Consider the following 21,688-nt stretch of genomic DNA (forward strand, 5'->3'; position numbering starts at 1 on the left):
GAGAAATCCAACAAAGAGATAAACGGCATTGCTGCTCTCAGCTCCTGCACTGCTTCTCGTGCCTGTAACACACAGCACCATTTCTCACCTTCAAAACCTACTCGGAACACCCAACTATCTCATTTTAATACGTTCTGCCAAGGACTCGTCACTCGGGGATGCTCACTCCTCTCAGGGCATCCGCCGGTAGCGCTCACAGGCCTGCCGGCACCGGGCCGCACATCCCACCACCAGCCCAGGAGCACGGCAGGCCCTAGGCTCGGGTGAAGGGTACCCAGCTTACCCACCCACCGCCTGCAGCCTAGCAGCCAAGAGACCGCAGTGCCCGTTCGCTGCACGGAGCCGGGCCGCGGCGTCCCCCAGCCGCCCACCCGCAACAACCGGCCGCAGCCCTGCCCTGCCCTGCCCTGCCCCAGACTGCGCTTCCCAGCAGCCCCCGCGCCGCCGCCGGAAGTGGGCGCGCCGCGAGCGCGCGCGGGGGCTTGTGGGCGCGGCGGCGGTGGCGGTGGTCTTCATCATGGCGGCTTCCATCTCGGGCTACACGTTCAGTTCCGTCTGCTACTACAGCGCCAACAGCAGTGCCGACCACGTAGGTGCCTGGGGCTGCCGCCTCCCGGCGTGGCGAGGCGGGGTGTCTCTGGGGCCCTGGGGCTCGCCTCCCTCCCTGAGCAGCCACCGGGCCGGGCCACCGCCGGTTGGGCCCCGGCAGGGGGTAACGGCCGGCGGCAGCGGCCCGGCTTGGCTCCTGCCGGCGACGTGGAAGTGCCTCTCGCCGTCAGAGGTGGCAGCGGGGTGTCGCCCGGTCCCGGCCGGGAGGGGTTGGGGGGGTGACTTGCAGTACAGCGGGGTCTCGCTGCTGGGGGGGGCCGCCGGCCGCCCCGCGAGTGTGGGCTATGGCTGGGCTCTGCGGGGGGCGCCGGGGGCTGGGAGCAGGGCCCTCGCCTCGCCCGCAGGGAAGGGGCTGCGGGCAGAAAACGCGTGTGTAAAAACTGCGTGGATGTGCGCGCACGTTGCGGTAGTGCTGGCTTTCCAGCGCCGGTAGCCAGCCCCGGCTGCAGTGCAGAACTGGGGTGTTCCGAAGCCCCTCGGGTTTGTTGACAGCCATCTAGTCTGAGCTTGCTCCCTTATCGGTGTACCGCCTTTACGGTGCTTATGCCAAAAGCACCCCATTCCAGCTTATTCTCTTGCTTTGTTTTGGGCAGGGATGGGGAATAAAAGATTATAAGTTACCTTCTGATCAGAAGATGTTCCCTGGTATTGTTCAAGTTCCCGCCCAACCTCCATATGTAAACTTGAGTAAGCCTCTTCAGATGGAAGCTGCACTTCCCGTTGGCTTTGAAGGAACAGAGCAGCAGCGGTGCTGTGCACTGTGCTGAGACCGCCTCGTGCACCGTTCTCAGGCCTCCTCCTCACCTACCCTGTGCCTGTGTAGCTGGGACTGGAGGCAGAGCGCTCCTTTACGTAACCCGAGTTTGCCAAGTATAAGCTGTGTGTTACCTACAGAAGCTTTCGATAGACTTTTTGGACAGCCTGTCCCTATAGCGTTGTGAAAGGATGTTGGTAAACCAGAAAATCAGTCTTGGTAAACTGAAGGACAGGTTATATCTACTGCATCTCAGATACATGTTTCAAACTAAATCTATGTTTTAATTCTTCCGTTTAGTGTGGAGAAAGTTACAGGAAATGACTGTATATAGTGGGTTTTTTCTATTTTTAGTATTTTTTTTTTCCCCTTTAAAATTGTAGGAAGGATTTCTGCTAGGAGAGGTGAGGCAAGAAGAGACCTTCAGCATTAGTGATTCACAGATCAGCAACACTGAATTTCTACAAGTGATTGGTAAGTAATAGAACTTTGAGAAATTGTGAAAGAAGCACTGTTCAGTATTTCAACTTTCAGTACAGCAATTCAGTAAGAATTATTTCACTTGTGAGATGAGCATAAGATGTTCCAGTCTTGAAGAATTGGATTTGCTACATTATTTATGTGTTTGTGATTGAGATATGAGGAAAGGCAACAGTCCTTTCCTAGATACAAGGGTTTTATGGAGCTCCTTTTGTGGAGAAAAGATAATTCATTGAAGGCATTTATTGGCATTTCATGTTGGAGAAATTATTTATTTGGCTTTTGGTCCTGCAGGGAGTTTCCTGATTGATATGGTTGCCTAAATACAGATGTGCTCAAAAGAAAATTAATGCATCACATGATTTGTTACTACTGAAAGGGATCAAATTTCCAGTAGAGAGTTTGGATGGATGGATGGTAGTTGATAATATCATAAATTGTCACAGCAAGATTTGCCAAGGAATGTTTTTCAAACCATTTCCTTTATTGATAAACACAAGGAACTGTACAGCTGATTTTTTGTTGTTGTGAAAAGTGAAAGATCTAAGATCTTGCTGTTAAGTGTTGTTGGTTGAAGTAGGTATTTTTATACATGAGGTAGCAACTGTTGCATATTTTTAGCTCTGGTTTATAGAAAATAAGAAACCCCTGGAAGAAAAAGCCTTTTTTATTTACGCATATATAACCTGATGTTAAAATACATCTAAACCTTCCTGAAAACCCCAAATGTATACATATCTGGCCTTGCGGATCTGATTCCAGATAATATAGCAGGGTCTGTGTAAAGCTTAGCTAATGCACCAACATTTTGTGATTGACTCTCAAATGTTATTCTGATACAAAACTAATGATCTCTGAAAGTGTGTAGTATATTATATCAGATCTCAAGATACTTGCCACATTAAAGTAGTGATGGTTGCATATACAAGAATCCAGAAGGTTAAGTAACTTCCTGTTCTGGTTATTTCTAAGGAAACTGCGTGAATTACAGTTAGCTAGTTAAGCTTAATTACAAAAAAATAAAGGCACAGGATTTTGTATGTGTGTATATAATCACTATCAAAGTATTGTGTAAAGGAAGGGCAGCTGACAGCTATGTCTGTTCAGACAAAACTAGACGTTCCTATTCAGTGGTAACTGATCTTAGTTATTGTTGACAGTGTAATACAGTAATGTCACCAATTGCGGCCTCAGCGTGGTTTCATAAACCAAGTGTTGGTGGTGTTAAAAATTATTCCCTTTTTAGATAACCCTGTGTCACTTTCTTGGTTACAGTTATTTTCTGAAAAGGGAAATTACCTGCCCTTGGAGATCTTCTAGATATTTTATTTGTTTATCAAATGTTTACTTCAATGTTTATTCATTGGCATTAACTCTTGAACTCCCATTTCAACTCATGAACTGAGACTGACAGTTTTGTGGCAATGTTGTCACAGATGCATTTTAACATTCTGGCGTGTCTGCTGTCTCAAAGCTTATGGTGGTGTTTGAGTGTATATGTGTGTATATATAGTATATGTACTATATAGATATAAAATAGGTCAATGTGTAAAATTTAAATTTGAAATGATGGCTGTTTCGTATGTTCTGAGCCATAGGCTTGTTGCATCCTGTTTTTCAAAAGGCAAGGTTAGTGCACCGACATAATAATAACCCAAGAATCAAGTATGCATTCTCAGTCATTGTAGCCAGTGTATTTGCTGGAAGGAGGTGGTCTAAGATGGAATAATTCCACTTGCTGTCTTTGTTTAGCAGATCATTTCCGCAGATTCCTGTATGCCAGTGTGAAAATATGAGACGTTTTTAAATAAAGTCAGCAAGTCTAACAGCAGCATTGTGAGGTGTTCTTGCCAGTGAAAATGTACGGTTTTTCAGGCAGTACGCCTGCCACGGATGTTCAGGGCCTTGTTTTGATAGTGGCTAAATATGCTGAGATACTAATGCGTGTAGTCTGTTGTTCTTGGGGATTGTGATCGGATTCTCACTCTGCTGAGATTGCAATCATGAGCAGTCTATGACTTCCAGAACAGCAGGTGGTGAGTCACTCTCCAGGAAGGAAGAGTCTAAACAAGGTTGTTGCTAAACTCTCTAGCGTGGTTCTAATCCAGGAGCTTGAAATATTACTGCTACGTAAGTGCTATTCAGTCTGAGCAGGTATGGTTTCAGACAAAAGTTATGTGATGAAGGTATAATAATATGAATAAATGATAAGCTGTATTTGGTAGAAAGTCAGAGTAGAGGAGAACTTCAAAGAAGTATTAAACACCACAAAAATGTCATGCTTGGTGTTAGAGAGAGAATGTGGATTGGATTTTTGTGTTTTTCCTCGCTCTTTGAGATTACGGACATGTTATAACCTTTGCTACTTAAATAAGCATTTTAGCATTTATTTCAACCTCTTCAATGAAAAAAAATACTGTTGTGATTTTTTAATACTTCATATAACAGAATTATAAATTGCAGCTGTTTTGGAGTGGTGTTTAACCCCTTTTCTCGTCAAAGATTCTATTTGCCTTGCTGCTTTAAATACTTCAATGTGTAAGATTTCAGGGATTCCCTTCCCCATCCCATTTTTTATTCATTGTTGCTGTAATAAACAGTGTATATGAATGCAAGTAAATTGTTGCGGAAAGGTGTACCAACAAGGGAAAAATAAATCATAAGTGCCTTTGTGAGGAGGCTGCAACTATAAAATAGTATAAAAAAATGTGTATTTGAGGCTCAGATATCTGTGTGTATCTGAGCAAGTGTATGTCTTGCTTATTGTTAAATATTTTCCTCTGTAAAATGACAGATTAGAAAGAGAAGCTAGCTTTCCGGGTATGGTGCTGTGTCATCAAGTGTTGTTGAGACAGTAAGGGCAGTGTGCGGTCTGACACAAATGTTTATTTGCTCAGTAGCTGTGATGTGGAAAGTTCATGCAAGATATGCCACTGTAATTTCTCTTTACCTTGAGCAGTTGCACATATGTATCTTTCTTTTGTTTGTTGTTGCAGAAATCCATAACCATGAGCCTTGTTCAAAACTCTTTAGGTAAGCATTTTCTGTTATCTTCCTGTGTTGGCTGCAGAATATAAAAATAGGTAGCTCACTGAAATATGTTAGCATTTCAAATGTACCCACCATTGTTTGCATTTTTTTGCTCATTTGATATTATTACAGAAATACATGTAAATAGCACCAACCATGACAATGGAAGTATGAGTTTACAGTTTTAGTGGCACTGAACTTCTTAGGTTAGAAAGGGTGCCGAGGTAGCTAGTATAGGCTTATTTCTCTATTTTTTTGAATTTCTACTTCATGTAGTCAGGGCAGGTAGGATAGCAGTCAGATCAAATCATATCACTCTGATAATTAGGATGAATGTCAAAACGAATTTGAAGTTGCAGTCTTAGGTTAGCTCTGCTGGGCCTGGTGGGTCACTGAACACCTTGTGTACCCTAACCTTAGTAACTTGCTGGGTTAACAAGCTGTTCTGTAGTTAGTTGTACTGACTTGCACAAACTAATTATTCTGAAACTGTCAGCTTACTAGTTATTTTTACCTTCTGATCTCCTCCAGAATTTAAATTAAATATAGGTCTAATATATTCTGTTTAGCAGCTTCCATCTATTTAGAGGTAGCTTTTCTCAGTGGTCTCTACTTGTTATAGTGATAGCTTCTAAATTGCTGTCTAGAAATTCTTTTTAGAAGAAATTCTCAATTAATCTCCTCTTGTCTTTATTTAGAGATTTCCAGCCAATTAAGATGACACGGTACCTTAGATACTATGATTGACATTGGTTACATTAGAGAGAAAAGCTGCAGTCTATCATTTGCTACCTGATAATTACAGAGAGGGTACTCTTAACCCAGTGATTTAAATGCTAGAGACTACACATCAAGATAATATCCCAGTGTCTAGTAGACTCTTTTGGTTCCTAGTGCTGCTTTGTGCAGCGCATATCAAAACTGATCACGTTTACTGCTTCTCTCCAGTCAAGAAGTTGGTTGTTAGTAACTGAGCTGACGGAGGAAGGGGAAGAAGCCTGTATTTCACTAATGCTTTCTGCACAAGAAAACTGATGATTTATTTCAGAGCACAAGGGAAACTCACAGCTCACGTAGCTTTTATCAGTGCAGAGTGTGGTCTTGGTTTCTCTGTTCTGTTGGTTGTCGCAGATGCTGATTTTGAGGCATTCTGCCTTATCTTTTTGACTTGAGTGGAGCCGGTCTGAGGAGGCCTATCACTCATCCACTTGTGTATTGTAAGCTGGCACTCCTGATGTTGAGTGGAACAGGCTTGGTTCTAGGGCTTTTACCAACTGAAGTGGGAACTGAATAAGAAGCTAGGATTTTAAAAGGACTGATTTCTCTGTGCAGTTTTCAAATGAAGGTGTTTCATTACATACTTGTTGCTCATCCCATAAGAAAGTTATTCTTACAAAGCATAGGAAGAGAAAGAATTGTGTATCTGCTGCTTACAAGAAGGTATAAATACTGTGAACGTTAATGGAAAAATTATGTCAATACTATGTAGTAGCTCAAATTAATAATTAGTTGTTCAATTACTTGCACCTTGAAACAAATTTTGTATCTACCCTTATTTACCAGCCAAGTACTGAGCTCAGGATTTTCTCGGTTTTTACCCCTACACACAAGAGTTGAGATCATAAACCTCTAAAACCAGTGTTTTCCTGCACAGCTTTAGGTGTTAGTGGTATCAGCTCTTGAAAGAGACTTAAGTAAGGACTTGGTAGGTAAGTTAAGGAGGAATCTATTTTCAAATGTTTTTCCTTTTATCATGAAGTGTGTTCTACTTGAATTTATAAACCTGTCTCTGTAGATAGATTTATAAATTCTTAAATCCGTCATGCCCTCAGAATAACAACATGTCAGGGTTTGGGCCTCAGTTCTGTTTGCAGAGCCGTATGGAAAGATGGGGATACTTTGGATTCTTGCTGACCTCAGTGTAACTGTTCTGGCTTCAGGGGTCCAATCATGTGAGTCTAATTGCAGGACTGGAGCTCAAGAAATTGATTTGTAGTTGCATGTAAAATGGCCTTGCTTTCCTTTCTTTGGCAGGTAGTCCTGTTATTATCAAAGCAGGGTTTTGCAGAATCCTGGTCCAAATAAAATTATGTACAGTGCCTTGTTGTAGGGGCTACCAGGGAAATGCTAGGTGTCAAACTAATGTGCACAATGAAAGCATTTTAAAGCTAATAATCACAGGCATCTTGTATTTCATTACTAGTGGTTTAAAGTAGTTAGTTTTCACACCAGCTAGTTTTATGCATCTAATTTAAATGCTCTGTACCTTTCTCTGTAAGTAACTGCCTCTGTCTAGGTCTGATTGCACAGCTAATAGACTTCTAACTGTGCCCTATATGCCACCCAAATTGGATATTATAAGTAGGTGATGTGAATACTGACCTATGTTGATAAAGGTAAAACAATAGAAGTGGCTTTGTAATGTATGGAGTGCCATCTATTTGAAGAACACTCAAAGTATAAATTATTTGCTTTATGTATAATGTGTGTGTGTAAACTGTGTACCTACCTTTCTCTCTTCCTTTTTGGTTCAAGCTTTTATGACTATGCAGGCAAGGTTAATGAGGAGAGTTTGGACAGGATTCTTAAAGACCGAAGAAAAGTAAGTTTTCCATCTTTTCCTCCCGTTCTGGTCATTAGAGCCTATAATTAGAAAGAGAAGTTTTAGAAAACAAACAAACAAAAGAAGCTAAACTAGAAAAAATATTTTTGTTCACAAATCTGATGGTTTGGTTTGACCCATGGCTTATTCTGTACAGAAGTTGGTGGTTTTGTGGTACTTAAGTTAAACTGGGGACAATGTCTAAATTCCCTAAGAACTGCAAAGGATTTAATTCTCCAAGAGGGAAGGGCTGGTGTTAACCCTCTCAGATTTCTGAGCTAAACGTGTAGTGTAATGATTGTGTACTCTGCTGCTGAAACCAGTAACAGTGTAGCTGATGTGAAAATCTGTTCTAAAGAGTTCATTTAAGAGTTGTAATGATACAGCCTTGTAATTGCTATTTTTGCAATGTTACTTTTAAACTGGAAAACTGTTCTATTAGTTACGTCAGATGTTGTCATAGTTTTATGTCATGCATATGTTTCTAGTAGCACAACTAGTATTAAGAAGATTCAGTTTTACTAGTTGCTTGGAGAAGAGTCAAATCTTTTTTCAGTGTTTCACCTTATTCCATTCTTGTGCAAATATGGAATAATTATTGAATAAATAATAATTATCAAATAATTGATTCAGAAGTTCTCATGAACTGGTACATCAGAGAGCAGAACTGAAGGTGTGGTTCCTGATGTAATGAAGTGAAGCCACCAGTCAGCTTGCTCTGGCAAAAAGAGAGATGACTGACTTGTATGGTTCAATTTCTGGCAGCTGTGGACCTTGTTGGACCGAGCAGGAAAGCATCACTAGTACAGGAATTTTGCTCACACGATCTGGTTAGTGTCAGAGCTAGTACAAGGTAGGGGTGGTTAAAAGAAGATCTGGTTTGTTGTTTATCATACTTTTACAAAGCAACAGCAGACCAATGTTGTTCCAGCCTGCTGGTTGCATTTCACTAGTAGCAGAGCCAACTGTCAAGGCATGGCCGTTGGGCTTTTGGGATTTCTGTCCTCTACTGGTGACTCAAGTGTAACTTTCACTACTCTGAGTAAAAATGCCTACTGTGTGAATTGATCATCGTTACGCAAAGTGCGTGATGACAGTTGTTCAGTTGCTAATTGCATTTGCAGTCTTTGCTTTCTGTTCACCTTGCCCACCTGAACTGTGGACTTGTGCTTATAGACAAGGCTTACGCTGAGGAGGGATCTTTAGGGAAGAAAGTTCTAAATCTGTGCAACTTCTGCAACACTGATGATTGTAATGCTTTTTTCTTGTCTGTTTCTTGCAGCAAGTGCTCTCAGAATAAACTCCTCTGTGTATACTGATGTATTTATGCTGAGTACATAGGTGCTTTGTGTGTGTATTTATACATACAGACGTGTACATCTTTATGCTGATGGTGGAGTGAGTTTCCAGTCTCAGATCCTGAATTCTGTAACCCCGTAATTCTACTCTAGAATACTACAGAGCACGTTAAGTTCCCCTTCAGGAGACAAGGCACAAAACTTATTTTAAAAATGTTTGTGTCTCAGTAGTTTTCAGTTGAATTTTATTTCGTTAGGACCTACCTTGCAAAGAGACTCAGGCAAGATGTGTTATCTGTGGTGAGAAAGTAGGCAAAAATGGAGAAATTGGAACTTGTGTCATGTGACTAAGGCACCACAGGTTTAATGACATTAATTGTCATAATGTCAAAAAAGAAATACTGCTGTGTGGGAACCAAGACGGTCTTGTATTTAGTTAGAAAACTAAGTATGTTTTATTACATTCAGACTAAGTAATTGTACAGATTTGCTATAAAAAGTTAAAAAGAATGCCTCCAAATTTTTTTTTGACACGGGAGTCATATTGTTTAATATATAGAATCTGCTCTTTTCCACTGAGTATACGTGCAGTCTTAAGGCATCACTGCATGGATAGTGCCTGTTCCTGAGACTCTTTCTAAACAGAATTGTTCGTGGTATGTCCTTTTCCATTAATCTCTTAAATGTTTACATGAAGTAAAGGAGTTTAATGCCTGTTGTGTTAAAATGTATCTAATTGCATTAGAATAGGTCTTATCTGATGTGCATATGAATCTTTCACAATTCAATACACAATGAGATAATTTTATTGTTGTACACAGCATATTAGTCCCATATGTCTCATGAACAGACATGAATTTGCAAATATGTTTGTGAAGCACTGGAAGTGTCTTAGAAACCAATACAAGTGAATAGCCAGTTGAAATATTTAGGCTAAAGAAAACAGACATCTGCTGTATTTGGAAACAGCTCAAGTCTAATAATTTGAACATGCCCTGAGGTTTGTTGCTAAAGTTGAACAATTGAAGTATATTGGAAGTGGGATTTAAATGCCACTCAGGACACACAGGTGTTTGTTGCACAATAAGGTCAAGCAATTGATAATCATGTTGTAACAGGATTTGGGGTTGTTTAATAGGTGCAAGCCTCTAGTAATTCAGTCCGATTTTGTTGTAGTAAAGCTATTGGCTAATTCACGCGATATACGGGTTTAGGAACTTTATTATCAGAAGGTAAATCTGTATCTCTGTTAACACTTCGGGTTTTTTCTGATGTACTTTTACAGAACGTTATTGGATGGTACAGATTTAGGAGAAACACTCAGCAGCAAATGTCATATAGAGAGCACATCATTCATAAACAGCTGACACACATTCTTGGAGTGCCTGATCTTGTCTTCCTACTCTTCAGCTTCATTTCCACTGCAAATAACTCAACACATGCTTTAGAATATGTGCTTTTTAGACCAAACCGAAGGTAAGCAATCTCTGTGTATGAACCAATCCTCATTTTTTTTTGTTCTGCTTCTTATTGCTATGCCTTATACTTTAAACTAATTTGAAGCTTGTACAATTACACATAAAGGAGGCTTTGTGTTTGTCAAGTGATGTGTCTGTGTACGACTTAGTGATGGCAGGTTTTTTTTTTTCCTGTGCAAGTAATTTATAAATGAAAGTTTTGGGGTGAGCAGAAGTTTTTTTCAGTTCTTAGCTCTTCAGACAAAAGATATTTTAAGAGAAATCAGGTGTTAGTACCATGTTTCTTATGAGATCTGAATGTAGTAGCTTCATCCCTCTTGTATCTGTGGTAGTTTGTATGCACAGTTAAAATTGTTAGAGGTACAGAGGTAGGTCCATCTCAAGGGAGTTTTTGATCATTTATTTTGAACACAACTTCTAATATTTAGCAGCTTTTGTAATAAACCTAGTGCAGAAGCTATAAAACTAGATGAGTTGTGATCATCAGAGAGCTGGGCTAATATCAGGACTATTGAAAATAACCTTTTGAGTATGGATTAAGAAGTCTTTCTAAATTTTCTCTACAGGTATAATCAAAGGGTGTCACTTACTATTCCTAATCTAGGCAACACTAGTCAACAGGAATACAAAGTTTCTTCAGTGCCAAATACTTCTCAGAATTATGCCAAAGTTATTAAGGAACACGGGTAAGGATTTTTGCTTTGTAAATTAAGTACTGTCATTAAGCTCTCCATTCTGTACCTTCCAAGGAGTACTGCAAATGTGCATTTCAAGCAGGAAAAAAACTAGTTCCTACTGTGCTTCTTTTCCTGCTTAAATTGAATCTTTTAGATTCAAGAACAAAGGGGACTTGGTGCACTACTCAGAAAAGCAGGCTCAGGGTGGCCAGGCAGTGCTGCAGGCCTTCTGGCTGGAAGTTTCTTACTTGATTGCCACTTACCCTCCCAATTACAAGGAATTCTGAGTGCAGGCTTGATTTAAAACTTGAACTCTGACTTGGAAGTGTTGAACTGTTGTTGTTTATCTTAAGTATTTTAATTACATATTGTAAATGCAGAGTAGCTCTTCTGACTGTTAACGATGAAGGTATACAAGCTTAAAGATTTCTGCATATCTTTAATTTCATTCAAATGGGACTTTATTGTTGCAGAAGGAATTTTACTATTGAATATGCTGCTGTCCAAGCTTTGGTTCTTAAGAGTACGGTACATTTTTAACAATATAAAATACATTTTAGAAACATTGTGATAGACTGCTTAGCAGCAATTCAAAGATAACATGAGCTAGAAACTTGTGTTGTCTTTTCTAACTAATGATTTCTGCGTTTTTGTTTTTTTTTAGTACTGATTTTTTTGACAAAGATGGAGTGATGAAGGACATCAGGGCTATATATCAGGTTTATAATGCACTTCAGGAAAAAGTACAGGTAACTTCCTTTACTTAATATTGATCGGTATGTATGTGGCATCTTCCCTTTGTCCTTTGGTTAAACCAGCATTGGAGGAGATGGAGACTATTAGAGCTCATAAACAATTTAATGTGAACTGTAGGAAAATAAGTCTGACATTAATAAAGAAATGTGTCAGTTTCTATTTAATGTGTGCATTTGCAGTGATTGCTGTGAAAGTGGTTGATACGGATATCGTCTATTCTTTTTTGCAAATAAGAATGACTTAATGTTCAGTGATTTCTGGGAGTCGTTAGCTATTTTTAAGAGTATGTGTTCAAGAAAAGCCTTGCTGAAGGCTGTAGGGATTTGCACAGGTTGAAAGCCTTGCCTGTGAGTTTAAAAATGTCTCCTGGCTCTTGGTATGTAGCATGCAGCAAAGAGCTCCATCTGTTAGCTAAAACTTGTGAATGTTTTGTGTAGAGCATGAGTGAATCCTGCTCCAAATGTGGCAAAGCATCTGAAAGTGCCTTGAGTGTCAAATCTAGTAAATTTAAGCTTGTCAATTCACAGCTTGTCCTATGTGAAGAGCAGCATAGCTGTGCTGCCTCAGGAGCACACACATGTGTTAATTGTGCTGTAGTCACAGCTTATTTCCAGGCTTTCCCCTTATATCTGCCCTGGAGGGATTTGTATGTCTGCCCCAGCTTAGCTTTGCTGGTTGGCACGTATAGCAGAGCACAAGGCAGTAATCACTCCAGCCATCCCCTGACCTCCTTGCACAGAAGAACTACTATTTCTCGGTGGAAGTTTTGACTTTCTAACCTGCCTTGTAAGGTAGGTAACTTGCAAGGAGAAGGAAGACAGCCTTCATGCTGCTTCAGGAGACAGGAAAATGATTTCCAGAGGTCTAGCCCATTAGCTAATGGTATTATTCTGTAATGCTGTTTTTGCCAAGAATGCATCTGTCCTTTTGTGCTCTTGCTGCTGTTTGAATTACTGTCTGGAAAAATGGAAAATGTAACATCACCAGGGAGTTGTCTTCCTACCTGTTATAACTATGACTTAGTTGTATTTCACTGTGTAAATCATGCTGCTGTGCAATGTTTTCAGAGCTCAAAAGTAACGTAGGTGTTAGCTGACTTAAGAAACTTACCTTTAAAGTGACTGTTTCACAGAGACTGTTACAGGATTGGAAATAAGTTTTCTGGTAAAGCAGCTGAGACACATGTATTTGCATTATTCACTAATTAGTTGGGAAAGAAGGGTTTCAGCTTTATGAACTTCTAAAAATTAGGCATAGAACTGAAAGCATAGCTAATATTTTTCAGCTCTGTAGGTAAGATGACTGATAGTAACCTTTTGGAGAAGAAACAATAAATGGCTAGTGACTTACTGTTCAAGATTCATCAGTGCTTTTAGAATTGTGTACTCTGCAAAACTGATCATGTTTAATGATAATGACAAATACTTAGATTTCTGAAGAAGTAAACAGTATCCATTATAACATGTTTAGATTAAAAAAGAAATTAATATTATCTAGAACTGGTGTTAAACTTTGATCCTCTCTCACATTAATTTCCTAACCAGTATAAGGAAATCTTGTTGAAAAATCAGTGGGTCTTGTTTATTTAATAGATGTATCAGTTAGATCAGCTTGGGACAGTTGTCTCAAGTCAACTGTTTCATACCCCAGTTCAGATTTGGTCTAGTACAAAAAGCGTGCACCTTTATGCTACGCTTTAAGATCATGCTACTATATAGTACCATTATTGTGCTAATGGTGAATTTTTTTTTAAAAAAAGGCAAGCCTTTTCCACCAAGTAGGAAGAACTAACTTTGGATGCTATTACAAATCTTCCTTTAACAATTAATTATTTGGTAATGCTTTTCCTATCATGTATCTGTTGGGAATTGGCAACAGCCAGTAAAGAAAATGATCTTCAGGTTGAATATTATGCTCTGATATCGTTAATTCCTCTTAATGTTTTGCTTTTAATGGCTTCTTGTGTGGTAGTGACTTTATTAATGTTGCCATGAGAGTCTTTCATGTATTTTTGCAAAATATTAGCATATCTTATGTTTTTCTTCTAGGCAGTATGTATAGATGTAGAAAAAAGTGAACGTGTTGTTGAATGTTTTCAAGCTGATGTAAACAAGTTAAAAAGGCAAATCGCACAAAAGAAAAATGAGAAAGAACAAGAAATAAGTAAGTTGCCTTATTTTTTTTGTTTCAGAAGCAGATGCTGTAAGGACAAAATGTTTTGTGGAGTTATTTTGAGTTGTATTCCTGATAGCTCAGCAAAACAAACAAAAAAAAAATCACATTGGGAAGGGTGTATGATGGATTTACATTGAACAATACCCAAACTGTGAAAGTATGTGTACTGCAGGTATTTCTGTAGGCGTCATCCTGTGTTAGCAAACTTAAAACATAGGAGAGAGACAAAGCTGTAGAAAAAGAAGAAAGTAAATTCTGGAAACAACACGGGAAAAGATAGGTTGTAGGAAAGGAAAAGTGGAGCAAAGCCAAGAATGGAAAAAGCAAAAGGAATCTCTCCAGCATTTAGATTTGAAGTGTTACATAGAAACAGAGTACTGTGTTACAGGCCAGTAGCTGTCCGTGTTTTTTTGAAATCTTTATTCCCTTTCCCACTCTCCAACCCTATCCTCAAATACAAGCCCAGCACTAGTTCAGTTAGTTCAGTTTATATTACGGGACACCAGACAAACTGAGTGAAGGAAAATGAGTGCTTAAGTGATGAACATTGATGTAGGTCTGAAGTGCTGTCTAGATTGTTTTTGACCTTGTAACTTTTAGTTACAAGGATGTATCGGGGGGGGGGGGGGGTGTTACTGATTTAGAAGAGACTATCTAGGTTTTTATCCTCCTCTCCCACTTCATACTTACTGAATCCTAATTAAATCAGCATTTGTTGGTGTTATTTTCTGACTTAGTGATGAATGTGATTAATGTTGAAAAGTGGAAGTAAGTCTTCTCCAAAGTCCATTTTGAAGTCATTCTTCTCTTCAGGAATACTTGCTAGGAAATGGAAGAAGCTATTTAAATGCAGAATATTATTGGAATTTGACTACCTATTTCAAGTTCCATGTCATCACCGATATGAATTTTAGTCTGTGTTAGTTTTAATTCCATGAAGTGACTGAAATATTGTTCTTCTTGCAGTGGCGGGGGCGGGATTCATTTTGAGGGAAGATAGATCAGGGAATTCTTTGCTTTATTCATGGCAATACAAGCATGACTGTCGTCTTTCTAGTGAAGTTCTGAATGCTATGTTTTGAAGACCTATATTAGTATTGAGCTGACTGGGTTTAAGTTTTCATGGTGCAAATAAGTCCCATTAAATGCCCATGGTTTTATTAGGGTCGGTTCTGCATTCTGTATTAACAGTACAAGTTTTCATAGTATATATTTAGGCCTGGTAAGGAAAGTCAGAAGTAGGTGTATGTTCATCTTTATTTTGCTGCTCTTAATTTTCTGAATTAGTGAGAGCTATTGTGTGAGCATACTCGGCTGGTTGCCACACTGTCCTTCTTTCCTAAAAATTGAATGTGGCATCAGGAGTCTTTTGCTTAGCAGTAGATAGGTATCCTGAATAGCCTGGACCTTTCCAAGAAGCCATTGCTGACCTAATTTAATTTGTGAGTGTAAGGGAAGACTGAAGGTAAAGAGTAGGAACAAAGAGTAGGCAAATGGGAAGTAATATTTTTTTTAAAAAGTAATTAATAAGTAGATAATGTATTTCAGCAAACAATTCCTCTCTTTCCAATGTGTTGAAATAATAAGTAAACAACCAAATTTTGTCATTTTAGCTACAGAGTGTTTTTTATTACTTCTGTGTCTTATCTAAAGCTGTGTCTGAGACTAAAAGATGGCTTAGATGGGTTAACAACCTAAACTCAACAGGACCCTGTGCTGCTATGACTGGGTATTTTGATTTTCTCCAGGCAGCAAGGTGCTGTTATCACATGAGCATTTTAGAGCAAAGTTTGATTTGTCAGCCTGAGTTTTTCTTTCTCTGAACCTCAAAGATAAGGTAAAGAGCCAGCATCAGCCACAGACCATTTGAAAGATGGAAGTGGCATGACTCACTGCTGTTTCCTGCTTGGCTGTAGATGAAACAGGGAACTGCTACTATGTGAGCTAGCAAGAAGTGGAGATGGGTTTTAGTGTGACTGGAGCTGATCCCAGCCCATATGGCAAAAGATGGGGGAGGAGGAGGAAGAGCAGTCGGTGCTAGCCTCTAGGTACTACCAGTGAGATGCAAATGCTGAACTGAAAATTTATGCCAGAGCAGATAATCATGTGAGAGAGCTGAAACAGGAAAACATGCAGCTTGTATCTCTGCAATATTTTTAGATGTGAGTAGCTAAATACCAAAGCTGGCCTTCTGTTCTCTCACTTTCTTAATATCGGGATAATTTCTTTGGTTTTAGCGAGCTAAATGTTCCAATTAATCATTCTCTAAGCTGGAGGAAAAGGGAGCAGTTGATTCAAATTCCTGCGGTAGTGTTGTGTGAAAGCTTGTTATTCTGACAAATTTTTGGTTGACAGGTTATGACTTTACCACTCTAGCATAAACGTCAATTGAGACTTTACTGGCCAGATCACTGAAATCATTTTGTGTATGTAGCAGCATGTTCTAGGGCACAGTGAGGGCTGCGCACTTCCCAGATGCCAGGAAATCTCCCACTGCAGTTCCCGTATTGTGGACCAAAACCGGAATGCCATTACATAGCCACTTGAGGGAATAAGCTGGTTTTATTACTGAAGAGATATCTCATTGACTTGATTAAAGGAACTCTTCCATCTTGATTTTTGCTTTTTCCAGAAGTGTGGTGTTACAGTAAGTAGAGCCGATACCATTTTGTCTTATCACCTAGCTGCAAGGCAGTTTTACGTATACCGGTGGCAGTTTTGACAGATATTTGGAGGTTAATAACCAGTTAGAAACTAGTCAAAAATGTAAGTCTCTCCCAGTGCTTAACAGACCTTCCTGCAAGGTAGTTTTTCCTCACGTGTAATGTATGCTGCTCTAATTGAAGCTGCCTTCTGCTTACCTTGCCGCAGCAGCCTGTTATACACATTTGAAGACTGAAACTGTTTCCTCAGTCTTCTCTAATTATCCCAGCTATTGCAGTATTTCCTCTTAGGTCATGATATCTAGACCTCTAATGAGTCCTTTGCTTTTTTAGAGTTTCTCCAGTTTTTCCCTATTTCTTAAACTGTGGTGTTCAAAAGTGGATCCAGTATTTCAGTTGTTGTGTAAACCATTACAGTACATACTGAAATAATACCTACCTGTTTCTCAGCAGCCGGGTACACTTAATGCATGTTGGTATTTTATAGTTTACACAGGTTTTCTGTTGACTTATATTGCCTTTCTGCAGTAAGATGGAACTGTTCCTCGTTTTTGTAGTTGGTGCGGTTCATTATTCCTGTGTATGTCTGTCTTAAATTATTTTCCAAATGATCTCATTTAAGATCACTTTCAAATTCCGGTTCTGATACTCTGTCATACTTGCAGCTATTACTAGCATAGTGCCATCTGTAATTTTAATAAGCATGTGCTGATTAAATTCCGTCATTTAGGTTGTTAATGTGAGCATAGTTCTGGTGCAAAGCTGTGGGAGCTTCATCTTGATCTGTCTTTCCAATGTGGCTGTGTAACCATTGTAATTGTTCTTTAACCAGTTCTTAAGCAACTTTTTTTTTTTTTTTTTATCCTCATAATGTTTATGTTACTGCCTGTTCATTATGAGACACGGAGATGCTGCGAACTCCTTAAAGGCGAGAGATGTGTGGCTTTTGGTCTTGCTTTGGTTGTTAAAACCACATGGATTGGAGGGAGACCCTGTCCTTAGTAGACAAATTTATTTATGGCAACTGTCTAACTGTACAATTACTTAAATAAAAGTCAAAACATGGAAGTGCTGGGGTTTACCCATTGTGTATGACTTTTCATAGGGAACAGTTTTCAGTGATTGTTCTGACTTTTCCAGTTACAGTGACCAACATACCAGTGTTACAGTAGTGCCAGAGCCCTGACCGTGGATCGCTGTGCTAGGGTTACAGAAACACAGGTTCAAAACAGGATTCTTGCTCAGCTAGCTAGTTAGCAATGTAATTACGAGATACCATGTGAGTACAGCTATTTCGGCACGCAGAAGGTAAGCATGCTAGGCGGTGGTCTCGGCAGCCTGCTCGCCTGATCACAGATATTGGGGAGGGAAAAGTATTTGAGGGAAGAATACAAGCAGGTATTTACTCCTTTACTGGTGTTCTGAGGTTGTCCCCTAGCACAAGAAACATCAAGAGGAAGTACAGAAGTGTGGTTTTAAGATGTCATGTCAACAGTAGAAGCTCATTACGGTCTGTTCAAAAGTGAGTCAAGCTTTCAGTACTGAGTAAGACATTAAGTGGAGAAGAGCAAGCATGATGAGCTCTAACATGGCTACTTTTTGATGTGAGAAGAAACAGAAATACAGAGAGAAGATGAGATGGAAAGAACAACAGGTTCTGTTATAAAGAACAGGTCATGGAAGCTTCCCATAGCTGTGTTTTTCGGGGATTTAAACTGGAGAAAAACTTAACTGTGGGGGATGACTGTGCAAGTGTGCTGCGTTTTTATTTGCTTTCTGACACATTTTGGTTTTGAAATGGGATCACTAGGGTACAAGTTGTGCTAATGCTGCTGAGTTTTGTGGATGCCACGCTAAATTTAGGGAAGATATTCTTTGTCAAGCTCAAGGAGTAGGATGTAGTAATAGGCGCAAGATTTGACATGATGGTTAGGGATAGGGTCTTACATCGTCATCATACAAAAATCAGAATTGTGGAAGAGGAGTAGTGGAGACTAAGAGGGACAGATTCAGTGCCAGGGACGAACATGTAGTAACAACCAGAAAGAAAGAGAGAACAGCTAAGGGCGGGGCGGGTGTGGTATGTTACAGCTAGGTTATATAAAGTGTACTGCAAAGTAAGCATGAAGTACATCAATGTTCTTTGCTTTTGCAGGAATGCAGCAAGCAATTTTAAGCAGGCAAATGCCAACAGATAACCTGGAACCTATGTTTGTTCCACGAATGTCCTACACTGGATTTGCTGTGGAAGGCTGCACGCTTGAAGATTCAGATGTGTCTGATCCTCCTCCTCCGTATTCCGATTTCAATGCAACCAATCAAGAAAGTACTGTTGGTCATGATCTCCTAGAAAGCAATGTTTTTATGCCTCGACCTCAAGCAGTAGGTTCTTCTAGTTATGTTTCCACAAATGCAGGATTGAAATATTCTGGTAATGGAGCATCCATGCCATCCTCCCAAAGAGCGGTTGGTGACAATGTTGATGAATCAGAAGACAGTGATTATGAAAATTTGCTTGAACCTACAGAGTCGTCTGACAGTGAATACTCACAGACAAGAGATTCACGACCTTCAGCACATCCTGATGGTGATTCCAGGAACACTCAAACTTCTCAGATTTGATGGGGGGGGGGAAAAAATCCACATGACACTGTTTTTTCGTAATTGTTACAGAGAGATTTTGGGGATTTAACCCGGAGGAAATGAACTACACAGGATTACTGTGCACACAAAACGTAGAAGACTTGCACTAGATGGTTTATTCACCTTGTGATACATTTTGCAAGTTTTATAATGGAATCATTAGGATAATCAAGTTGTACTAATACCGATGAGGTTCATGGATGTACTGGTAAATTTAGGCAAAATGAAATTTATAGAGATCTTGTAGCTTTTGTTGCCGTATTTTCTTTAAGACAATAAATTGGGATGTAGTAACTAAGCACAGTTAGTCTACAAAGGATGTTCTCAAATCAAAACTTACCTCTTGCACTATCATGCCTTGAATTTTAATTTTTGAAAGGGAATAAATATATCAGCCGCCTTCAGAATAGCTTTCTATGGTAAGCCAAATTGGCCTTTGCAAGCGAAGAAATTTTGATAATTCTGGGAAGCCTGATTGGAACAGATGTAGTCTACCTTCTTCTATCGGCATGCTCTTTTAACAGAGAAGGGGTTTGTTTCGACTTTTTTTACTAGCAGAATGTGTGTATCACTTAAAATGATGGTTGCCTTTTTTTCTGTAAAGGGTGTGGGGGGTGGGTGGGATGACTGGTAAATCATCCAAATGAATGTCATAAATATAATTATTCTGGTTTTGCTGGGTTTACAATGACTTTATGCCACACTAGCCTCATTTATTGTCTCATTTGTTATTTTAGCATAAATAGGAAGTGCACATACAGGAGTAAATGACTGACAGAAGTAGTAAATTCCATCATGATTGGACTTTGGAGTCTGCAAATTACAAACATCAGAGACTGCTTCTTGCATTTTATTTGCATCTGAATATTGGATTTACGCTTCTAGATGAGTTGTTTTATGTAATAAATAGGGGATAGGGTAGGAGAAGATTGTTTGGAGAGTCCCCTGGGTTTATTACCTCTTTTCCTCTGGGTGAAATATGTAAATGATTATTTTAATTTGAATTACAGCTCTTGTCAGAAAATTGCCGTTTGGGATAAATGAAGTGTGGTATATTTAGAGAATTTCATGTTTGGATGCACTTATTTTTATTTAAATACTGCTTGTATGCTAATGTTGCCCAAAATATGTGAAATTGTGCCACTAAGAAGTTTGTTATTGGACGTTTTCCCTGATCTGTAAATGAGAGAATACACGTTTTAAGATTAGGTTATCCTAAGCATTTATCACTTCGAGGTGTGAATAACCACTTCTTTGGTTTACACCCAGAAGAACAAAGCAGTCGCTTAAAAGTTTAACTATATTGGATTCACAAGAGACTAAAATTTCAGTATGTATTGTACATGTAGGCAAAAGTCTGTTCGTTAGCCTCTCCTTACCTGTACTAAATTAAGCAAAATAACTGGAAAAAATGAGATGTTAAAATTGCCACTCTTTTGTTGAGTCTGTCCACCTTTAAACATCTAGTGGTCTGTTTTAACTGTTTTACATTATTCTCATTAGCCTTAATTTGATGCATTTTGTCTTTGAGTGTTGCAATCCACTTAACAGGGAACTTGCTCCGGTGTTAGTGCTGGCTGGCTGCGAGCACCCGTGGGTCAGGTGGGATAGACGTGTGTACGTTGAAATTGGAATTGACAAGATGGCAACGACCGTTTTTATTTCTATTCCGCACAGAAACCTGCAAAATGTACATCTCTGACAAAGCAGTTAAATGTGACAATAAAATCTTATTTAATCCTGTAACTTACATTTTAATATTTGTCAGGTTCCATGTCAGTAACTCGCTAGAATACTTCCAGCAGCTCAAAATTGCTGATGTGTTAATGCTAGCCTGTTTGTAGGACTAAGAGGGGGATTTGACAGAAGGGTGAGAGGGTAGCGGTATACCACCCGTACTGCATGCCTGCCACACGTAAAGATGTTGATACAGAGATCCCTTGAGTTCTGGAGTCCTTTAAGAACAAAAAATGTCGCAAGTTCTACTTGGTTTTACATATGACGTGGGTGGTTGGAGGTGGAACGAGAATGTACTCGTGCCCTCTAGCCAGTGCCTATCTGCAGGTACTTTAATTTACTGTAACCGCTTATGAGAACGAAGGGTATGTTTTTATTTATTTTTTAATTCAGATAATATTCTGGTAAAAATATCTGTGAATGGACATTACGTTTTTCATTACAGTCCTGTTAAAAATAATGGTGTTGGGCTATGATCCATCTGAAAGGAATAGGGAATAGCTTTAATCATAAAGAAACCAGAGCTTCATACCCATGAAGTACCAGGTTTCGGCGTCTGACTCGTGGAGAGTTTCGGTGATTCTCAGAAGCACGACACCCGGCAGCAAGACCTGTAGCAATGTCCACCCACAAACAGGTAGGCAGCATTGAAGAAAAGCTACTAAAAACTGGTGTTTACCTCTTAGTTCAAAATCCTGTAGTTCCTCTGATACAATGAAATATTTTTCTGGTTTATTGTTGTAAGAAACCTAGAATTGCTGTTTCCTTTATTTTCAATTTTACTTT

At 39.4% G+C, this 21,688-nt stretch overlaps 1 protein-coding gene across 1 annotated transcript; it reads left to right on the top strand.

Annotated features, from left to right (window-relative positions):
* The first annotated feature begins 439 nt into the window (after positions 1–439).
* Positions 440–20,911, top strand: ABRAXAS2 (abraxas 2, BRISC complex subunit). Its single transcript, XM_055721353.1, has 9 exons — positions 440–589; positions 1,747–1,837; positions 4,840–4,876; positions 7,409–7,475; positions 10,059–10,249; positions 10,818–10,937; positions 11,593–11,677; positions 13,733–13,847; positions 18,678–20,911. The coding sequence occupies exons 1-9, from the start codon at positions 518–520 to the stop codon at positions 19,142–19,144; spliced, it is 1,245 nt and encodes a 414-aa protein (XP_055577328.1). The 5' UTR covers positions 440–517; the 3' UTR covers positions 19,145–20,911.
* Positions 20,912–21,688: the final 777 nt, after the last annotated feature.

Source organism: Falco cherrug, chromosome 9 (assembly GCF_023634085.1).
Source record: "Falco cherrug isolate bFalChe1 chromosome 9, bFalChe1.pri, whole genome shotgun sequence".
NCBI classification, from domain to species: Eukaryota; Metazoa; Chordata; class Aves; order Falconiformes; family Falconidae; genus Falco; species Falco cherrug.

Coding starts and splice junctions, on each gene's coding strand:
- ABRAXAS2 (XM_055721353.1), top strand. CDS start 518: ATGGCGGCTTCCATCTCGGGCTACACGTTCAGTTCCGTCTGCTACTAC. Junction 10,250..10,817: donor CTTTTTAGACCAAACCGAAG/GTAAGCAATCTC, acceptor TTTTCTCTACAG/GTATAATCAAAGGGTGTCAC. Junction 13,848..18,677: donor TGAGAAAGAACAAGAAATAA/GTAAGTTGCCTT, acceptor TTGCTTTTGCAG/GAATGCAGCAAGCAATTTTA.